Source organism: Neopelma chrysocephalum, unplaced genomic scaffold (genome assembly GCF_003984885.1).
Source record: "Neopelma chrysocephalum unplaced genomic scaffold, ASM398488v2 Primary Assembly neopelma1_66, whole genome shotgun sequence".
Classification (NCBI taxonomy): Eukaryota; Metazoa; Chordata; class Aves; order Passeriformes; family Pipridae; genus Neopelma; species Neopelma chrysocephalum.
Window position 1 is genome coordinate 12572269 of NW_020897725.1, and position 9405 is coordinate 12581673.

Genomic DNA, 9405 nt, shown 5'->3' on the forward strand with positions numbered 1-9405 from the left:
GGCACGGACACAATGACATCCAGAAGAGTCTGCAAAGTGCTTTGAATATTAAAACAGGGCAAGGAACTGGGATCTGTACAGGGCATCAGCCTAATGGCTCTGCTGCATGAGGATGCAGAATCCATATGCACACATACCTATGGAATTGTATAACTTCTTTTATTTTCTTTTCTAGTTTCATTCAGTCAAATCATCAAAAATTTTTTAGGAAACAAACAAAAAAATTTCAGTATGTATGACAGTGCAGAATGTGTCAGAACTGTGCAGAACTGGTGTCAGACTGTACAATACAAACAACAGAACAAAAAGCTAAAGAAAAACAACATTTCAAACAGAAATGCTCTTGATATACAGAGCATCAGTTTAGCTTGTTCCCAATGAGCAACACAGTCTAATAAGCAAAGAGACGACTAAGAGCACAGAACTGGAAGGAACAAACAGGGTCATCAAGTCTAACTCCTTGGAAGGGCAGGCAACCTTTTGATAGACATCAGCTCAAAAAGAGTCTACAGAGAAGCTCTGCCTCTCAGTCCCATATACTTCTTCTAGTTGTGCCAGCCCTGACACTGTCAAACACTAGAAGAGTAATTAAGGGCATGATCAAAGTGCTTGAACTTCACAGTTGGAAAAAAAAAATTAGGAATAAGGGAATTAGTTTAGTTTCATTAGTGCTCTAGAAACAAATCACAGTGATTCAGTTTGGGTAAGGCCTGTTTTACACCTGAAAAGGAAACTTTGCAAAAAGTAGCCAGACACAAAACCATGAAGTTATCAATGTGTGGATGTTTAGAAACAGCTGAAGTGCAACAGTATTTTATGTGTGAAAATGATGCAAGAGCAATCAGCCTGGCAGATATTTAGCCCATGTGAGCTGACTCTTTTTTTCCCTATTCTTTCTGTGAGCACACAGACCCAATGCAAAGGGACATCCTCCTAACAGGCAGCACTAGTGTTGAGAACAAAAAGGAATCCTCCTTTCATCTAGATCAAAAGAAGATGTCTGAACTGATCTGATCCACCCTTCTTACAAGTAGAAGGGTGCAGATATTCTCCAGATGACACAGCTGCCCAGGGAACACACACACACTCACGCTGTGAGCTACTGAAGCTCGTTATTGCAGGATCAAAACTCTCAGTCTCCTGCTGCCTGCTTAGAAATTTCATGCTGCTCAGGCCCATTCTGAGTCTGAGAAATAGGATTAAGGACATCCATTTGAAAACAGAATGCAGAAACAAAAGTCAAGGAGAGCTCCCAGCTGGCAGGACAAGACCAAAATAGGTTAGGTACCTCGAGACTTGTGTCTTTTCCCCCTCCCAGTGTCTGCCTTCTCCCTGAGACATGACTAGGCTGAAGTCCTTGGCACGGTAGCCAAGCAGGGAAATGGAAGTTAATGTTATCCCACATTTCTGAGGTACATTTCCCAAACTGCAAGAGGAGCTGTAGCCCTCCACTCCCATCATGGGGCCACCCAGAGCACATCAGGGCTGGCCATGACATGGAACTGGCCCTACCAAATCCTTCCAGCCTGGCTATGCTTGTGTTCTACAGAGCTCTGTTGGAGTCCTTGTTACTGCCAAGGCTGAAGCAGCAAGTGGTTGTTGCATTAAAGATAGTTTCTTGTTGGGAAAGAGGGATGGGAAATGATCCTCACCTGCCTGTGAGCCTTGCACAAATTCTGGAACAAATGCACGTTTCATGAGCACTTGGAAGATAATAAGTCACAGCTTGAAACATGAAGCAGCTGCTTCATGTAGCAGCAAGGACAAGTAGCCTGTGTGGATTTGTCAAGAATAAATTGTGTTGAACTGATCTAATCTTCACTTTTAGCAGTGTAACAGGCTTTAAGAATAAAGGAGAAGTAGCTGTCACAAATCTTACCCTCACTAAGGTTTTCAAAAGGGTTGCATGTGACATTCTCATAAGTGAGCCCCAGCAGCCTGGTCTAGATGAGACTGTGATTGATTGGGTGCAAAGCTGGTTTGATAACATCTCAGAAAGGTTATTGGTGGTGCTTTGCCAGGGTGGAAGGATGTAGAAGTGGAGTCCAGTCCTCTTCTGGATCAAATCCTGGCATACATTTTCATTAATGAATTAGATGATAGAAAAGAGAGTACAATTATTAGATTTTGAGATGGCATAAAGCTCATTGTAAGCACGGGAGGACAGGATTTGAATTCAGAATGATTTGGAGAATACTATAACCTGTTTGGGGTGGGAAAGAGGAAGTTGAAATTCACCAGGGACAAGTGCAAAGCCACAAACTTCAGCTTCTACAATACACCAATACCAAAATTTGCCAATAGCAGCTCTGTAGTATAGTGTGGTATCACAGTAGATGACAAGTGAATTCCATGTGAAAAAAAGAGTAACCACCACCATATGGAGTGAACAAACAGGGGCATAACTTTCAAATGTACAATAGCCCTTCATTTGTCACTAGAAAGACTTAAGATGCCATGTTGTATTCAGTTTTGAATGTGACTGCTCAGGAAAGGTGTGCAGCAACAGTCCAGAGGAGAAGAGGACTCCCTGAGATGCAGAAAACATGGTCAGAGCAGAAAGACCCACAGGTTCAGTGTTTATTTAACTTTAGCAAGTCTCATGAGAAACTCTTCAACAAGCTTAATGTATGTAAAAGACTTGTTGCAAACAGGAATATAATAATCTGTTTTCTAAATCTCAAGGGAATGAGAAACAAAACCAAGCAAACCAAAAAAAGAAGCTTTCATTACAGGAAGAAGCTTCAATTTGAATTTTCAACAGTGAGACTTGCACAGCACTTGGAAGATTTCTTTTTAGACATAACTCCATGCTAACAGCCTGACCTCAGCTGTATCAATACCTCTGATGTGAGAGTCACTGTATCCTGATAAATGCAAGTCTTCATAAATTTCACGTACCAAATGACTGGATGGGGGATTGCTTTGGGAATCTCAACAGTAGTGAGCTCCAGACTGGCAAAACTCAGTGAGTTCCAGTACAAAGTTGGGTTATTCTATCTGGGCTTTGCTTGTGGCATCAGTCTTTCCCCCTCTTGCTGCCTGAACTGTTCAAAGAAAGTTGTTTGTTAGGCAGTGAGAATGGTGACACATTTTGTAGTTTCCCTAGGGTGGCAGAAAAATAAAAAGCTTCTCAATGACTGCTAGATCTTTAACAAACAAAGGAAATCCATGGCATGGATGTGGTGTTTATTTAAGCACCATTTAAGCACATGTCTCTTGGTTCATGGGCAGAACGCTCTGGAGAGTTAAAAACCTTTCTTTGTATGGCTGAAAGTGATGTTAATTAGATATGCTACTTAGGCTTTCATTGCAATTTAATGTGCTGAATGATAAGGCACTTGCCCATGATAGATGACTTTGTTCCTCCTGTGGTACTGCTGCCCAAGTGTGGGGAATCATGTTCCATTGAATCAGGTGCCTCTGATAGTGACTGAACATGTACAATCAATGATTATTAAACCTATTGATTCCACAGATTCACAGAGTCACAGAGCCACAGAATATGCTGAGCTGGAAGGGACCCACAAGGATCATCGACTCCACCTCCTGGCCCTGCACAGGACCATGCCCAAGAGTCACACCATGTACCTGAGAGTGTCATCCAAACGTTTCTTGAGCTCTCTCAGGCTTGGTGCTGTCACCACTGCCCTGGGGAGCCTGTTCCAGTGCCCAACCACCCTCTGGGTGAGGAACTGTTTCCTAATATCCAACCTTAACCTCCCCTGACATAACTTCAGGTCATTCCCTCAGGTCCTATCACTGGTCACCACAGAGTAGAGATCAGTGCCTGCCCCTCCTCTTCCCCTCACAAGGAAGTTGTAACTGCCATGAGGTCTCCCTTCAGTCTCCTCATCTCCGAGGTGAACAAGCCAAGTGCCCTCAGCCGCTCCTCACACGGCTTCCCCTCAAGGCCCTTTCCCCTCCTTTGGACGCTCTGTAATGTCTTAATGTCTTTCTTATATGGTGTGACCAAAACTGACACAATATTCAATATTCATGTCAGACCTGAGCTTCTTGCACTGACTCAGTGTTGGATCACCTGAAAATTGTCATTGCTGAAGTTGGACTGTCGAGTTCTGAGGTGAGGCTTCAGAGCCCAGAGGAAGACAGAAAGGCAGATGGCATTGGGGTCCATCCAGCTGGCAGGAATAGTGGCCTCTCTTGATAGTGATGGCCTTTTCCCCAACAATGGCACATTCACAAGCTGACACTCTCCTTTCAGATATCAAATATGTTTGTAGTTTATGTAGGACGACACCTGCAGTGCCTTTTGTTTCCTGGCAGTCTGCAAAGTTGTGTTTCCTTTGATGTCCTCTAATATGCAATATGTATGACTGATCAACCACAAGACTTTTCAAATACTTGTAAAACTGGTTGGTGCTTAAGTCCACTTAAACTAAATTCACAACCAGTCTTTCATTTGTGAGCCTAGAAATTTTCTGTTGACTCCAGCAGGCATGAGGAGAACAGCATCTGCCTCTACATTTTTGTTTTTCCAACTCCATCACTGACCACAAGAGACCTCTGATTTGTGAAACTTGGGGACCTTCAATTTTTTAAGCATTGCTTGTGGCCACTGAAAACCACAAAGCTGAATTTCACGTAAAGACAAATCAAGGCAGAAGTAAATAAAAGGTGGCATCTAATATTTTATTTTTACAGTAGCCATAGATTGTAGACATATACTTTAAAGACAGAAGGAGCCTTTACAAGTTTGACTTTGCATAAAACAAGGTGAAGGGTTACAGTCATACCTTCAGTAGAGTGAGACTGTGGGTTTTACAGACTTTGGATGATAGAGAATCTGCCATATCCTCAGGTGAACTCTCCAGCATTAAAAATATGCAGCTTATCTGTAGTCAGAACTTGTCCAGCTTGAGCTACCAGCCTGTGAAGTGTTATGCATTTGTGTGTTAAATTAAGGAGCCCTCTGCCCTTATATATATTATTTCCCAGAATTTCTATTTGGAGCTTTTTTCGCTCCCTGCTTTTACATTTCATTACTGCTCTGCTGCAAGAGTTCAAAGGTTCCAAATGAAAGTCCTGTGTGATTCCAGGGCACAATGCTCTCCTACTCCAGGCTGTTTGCAGTATGGGACAGGGGAAGGGAAATGCAAGCAAAACTATCATCAATACTGGATGGCAGCTTTAACAATTCCCTCCTCCCCCTCACCCCCGAGTATGGTTTATATCCATGTCTTTTCACCAGGGCCCTATATCCAAGCAGTTTGCCATCCTCTGATATTAACACTTGAAGTTTTAATGAGCACAGGCAAAAGAGGATGCTTAGCAACAATACAGACAGTACAACAAATACAGGATAAGCAGTTTGAGATTAGGTTTTAATGCCATCTTAATGACAAAACCGGGATCTACTTATTGCTCTGTGTAACTATGCCACTATCACAGATGCTGCAGTGAATATGCACTATTGGGGTTTCCACCTTGGGAAGTGGGATTTTGGAAGCAATTGGGATAAAGGGAAAGGAAGAGATGAGAGACTACATGGTGTCAGGACATAATTTCTTCCGAGCAACATGTTCAGTCTGCTCAAGCAGTTTGATGGTAAGGTCAAAGCACCCTCACTTGCATTAATTTCACAGAATTTCTCTTGTTGCCAACAGACTGGAGAATTACAGCAGAGGTACTGGCACTGTTTATTGAAGATTACATTTTTGTGCATTCTTTAACGCCCTTTTTAGCTTCATTCACTCTCAGGAATGACAGGTATATTATTAAAAGATATGACCAGGTTTCAGAAATGGTGTTTCTGGTTTTTCAAGAGAGGATTAGTTAAGCAAAGCATGTGAAACCTGATCAACCAAAACCAAAAGTAAAAGCTTTGAGATGCTATAAACTCCCCAAACAAGCTAAAGTCAGCTTGCCTTTCAGGAATCACTGGCCAAGAAGCAGAAGAGAAAGGTATCCAAAATTGGAAATGGAACCTCAAGCCCAAACCCTGTGCAATGTAGAAGAAAACCAGAAAGATGGGATCTGAAGAGTCTGACATGGGACACGAGAAATTGTCCTTCTTACCACTTGCCTAAGGTGATGCCCTGGAAGGATTCAGTGTATTAGACAAAAGCCACTAAAAAGACCATAGTTACTAGAATTTAATTCCCACACATGTCCAAAACCAGGGTGATAACCCTGTCTTTACTTGTGCTGCTGGCACTGCCTTTAACCTCATGTCCTTTACTAGGCAAGTTTTAGAAAAGCAGAATGACTGTACATACTGAAGGGGGTGAGAGAAATGGAGAAACAGCAGAAATAATGGGGAAATAAGACCTGTTTGAGTCCAGAGAATGGATCAATGACAAGAACAAGACCAAAGTCTTTCAATGTCTTTAATGTTGCCACCTTGATACAGCTTTTGCCTCATGTGGCACCAGCTTCAGGAGCTACTTCATGCACAGTTCCAAATCTCCTCTCAAAAAACCCAAACTGCAAAGGACTTGCAGTTCATTGTCCTGCTCCTTTATCTCCAATTCTTCATGCTGCCAAGAGAGCAAGGCACCAGGGTCCCTTTACTCCTTTCTTTCCTATGTTACACATCTTAGAAATAATCAGCTGCAGGAAAACTGAACAAACTGGTGTGATGTAACTATGTGACCATTATTGCATGCACTGATTTATCTCTGTGTGATATCCTAATGATGTACTGAATCTGGTTACTATGACACCAAAAAGTCACAGCTGGTTTGACAAATTCACAGAGGTCAGGGGCAGACACAGGGGCAGACCAATCTGAAAATCAGTTCGTTTTAAGCATATCTGGCATTGTGCTCCTGTTATCCAGAAAAATTTCAGCATTGATTCGGATCCTGTGCTGATCTTTGCTATAAGGAGAAGCAAATAGACTGAACAAGGGAATTAATGGTCCATGTATCAATGTCTCAAACCTTTTCTCTCTCCCTTTTTCTGTGAAGCCTATAAGAACACATTCAGCTCCCACCAGGCCTGACTCAACCTTTCTTCTTTCCAGGAAACACAAAACTGCAGCTTTCTGTATGTTGGCCAAAGGAGAACTAGGAAACGAAGGAGACAGAGGGCAAAGGGAATGAGAAGTTTTTGATGAGAAAATAATGAAACACAAATGTCAGAGGGAGTAGTGACAGCGAAAACACCGACAAAGAGGAGAGGAGTTGAGGAGAGGTAGGAGGAAAATGTTGATGATAAGAGGAAGAGAGAGCAAAATGAAACAGAAAGGAGTCTCAGCAAATTTCCATAATGTAACACTGATGAAGCCTTTTATGATTATAGACAGGGATTCTCAGAATGTTCCCTTGCAGGAAGTTTGCATACTCATATTTTAATAACTCTGAACACTTTCCCAGACTCAGTAAAAGTGGAAACTTTTCCTGTTAGTGCTGCATGCTCTAAATCTGGGCTATCCCTGTGCATCACCAAGCTCCAAGGAGCTGTATCACTGAGGTCTGCTCTGGGTGGACTGGCACATCAACTCCAGGTCCATGCTGCCTTCAGAGAGTGTGACAGTCCTGTGCTGACACTGTTCTTCAGGAGAAACAGGTTAAGAAATGCACTGTGTCCTGCCAAAGAAATGGAGACATCGCTTTCATGATGCCTTGTGGGACCTGGACACAGGTTTTTTATCCAGCGCCAGGCGGAAGCCTGAGATGATTCAACCTGTGTGTGCTGTAAAACTCCAGGGAAAATGGTGAGATTCTGGGCTACCTGAAGCAAATCCAAATCTACAATGACCTTAAACACTTCCAGAAATCTCAGCTTGCACTTACTTTGAGTCCAGACTCAAGCACCAAGCCAGTGTGCAAACAGAGTAGGGATTATTGCTATTTGCATACCACCAGTTGTTTACCTGACTCTGTCCTCTCAGACTTGTTCATTTCCTCAGACTGGATGTTTGGCTGCAACATTTTCTGAGATAAGTCTATCATAAATAACAAAAAAGATTACAGTTGTCCCTGGATGAGTTTTTGAAAGGTATACACCACCGTGCAATACCAGTGTCAAAAAAAAAAAAAAAGACTACCAGAGAAATCACCTGAGAGCAGAAAGGAAACTTTTGAGCTCCACAGGGTGATTTCACCAGAGCTTTCTGTCTGAAATACATTTTGCTTGTGCGGAATAAATCCACCTCAGCCACATCAAGAGAACTGACACCAATGGTTTAGTCTCTCCAAATCCTATGAAGTGACAAGAAGTAGTCTCTGATCCCTTCAGGGCCTCTGCTGCAGACTTCAGGGGGAGGACTTTCCAGTGGATTCCCCTCAAAATTGCATGAGCAGTAGTTGTATCCCCAGTCCAGGTTCACCAGCTCCCCAAAGGCTGCTGGAAGGGACTGTAGCTGGTTGTTTCCCAACCAAAGTGTGCGCAGATTCCTTAAAACACAGACATCCTCAGGAAGGCTCTCCAGTGAGTTGAAAAGCAATAGCAATGTTTCCAGTTTCTCCAGATGCCGAATGCTGGAGGAGATTGTACCTATTTTGTTGTCACTCATATCCAGAAAGGTGAGGCTCCTCAGCTGGCAGAGGGGTGCAGGCAGCTCAGTCAGGCTGTTGTTGGCCAGGTGGAGGCTGCGCAACCTTTGAAGTGCCCCTATTTCTGCAGGCAGTGAGGTCAGGTTGTTGTTGCTCAGAGTGAGCCTCTCCAAGCAACTCAAAGTGCCAATTTCAGCAGGGATTTTCTTCAAGTTGTTGGAGTCCACGTAGAGGCAGGTGAGGTTCCTCAGGCGGCTGATCTCCTGGGGGAGCAGCTCCATCCGGTACCTCAGGCAGCTCTCTCGTTCTGGGCTCATCTCCAGGACCTGCAGTTGGTCCAAGCCAAAGACCTGTGGGGGGACTGACACCAGCTCTCTGCCCGAGATCTTGAGCTTCTTCTTCCCTTTGTACTTCGGATCACGCTCTGTGAGGTACCTCCAGAGTCGATCAGGACCTGGACAGGCACACTGGAGTGAGGTGACTGCATCCATGTACCACCAGAACAGTGGCTGGTTGAATGGAGTCAGTCAGTGACAATCCCTTGCATGTTCTACAGGAAACCTCTGAGGTTTTTGAGGATTCAAGATCCTCTGTCAGCTTTCTGCTCTGCCGGGCTCGTTTCCAACACACATGCAGAGTGTTTGGGTTGCCCAGGTACATCCCACTGAGTAAACACTTGGTGCTCCCACATGATCAGGTGTTTCCCTCCCAGCTCTGCAGTGTACACAAAACCCAGCTCCTGGGCTGTGATGTGGCCTCTCATGGCTGCAGCCAGTGAGCTGGTGGCACGTGTCTGTCAGTGTTCAGAAACTGAAACAGCAGTGCTCTGCCTCTGCTTTTCAGAAGATGGGTTCAAATCTCTGCTTGTGCAGCTCTCCCCTTCTGGGAGCATCAAAGGTGCTGTTGCTGAAGGTTTCACATTGGTTGGTCCCAAGGGATTGCA

At 43.8% G+C, this 9405-nt stretch overlaps 1 protein-coding gene across 1 annotated transcript; it reads right to left on the bottom strand.

Annotated features, from left to right (window-relative positions):
- Nucleotides 1-8152: 8152 nt before the first annotated feature.
- Nucleotides 8153-8953, bottom strand: LOC113968119 (leucine-rich repeat-containing protein 30-like). The gene has a single exon (XM_027684391.1). It carries the CDS (start codon nt 8951-8953, stop codon nt 8153-8155), a length of 801 nt encoding a protein of 266 aa, XP_027540192.1.
- Between the last annotated feature and the right edge of the window lie 452 nt (nt 8954-9405).

Coding starts and splice junctions, on each gene's coding strand:
- LOC113968119 (XM_027684391.1), bottom strand. CDS start 8,953: ATGGATGCAGTCACCTCACTCCAGTGTGCCTGTCCAGGTCCTGATCGA.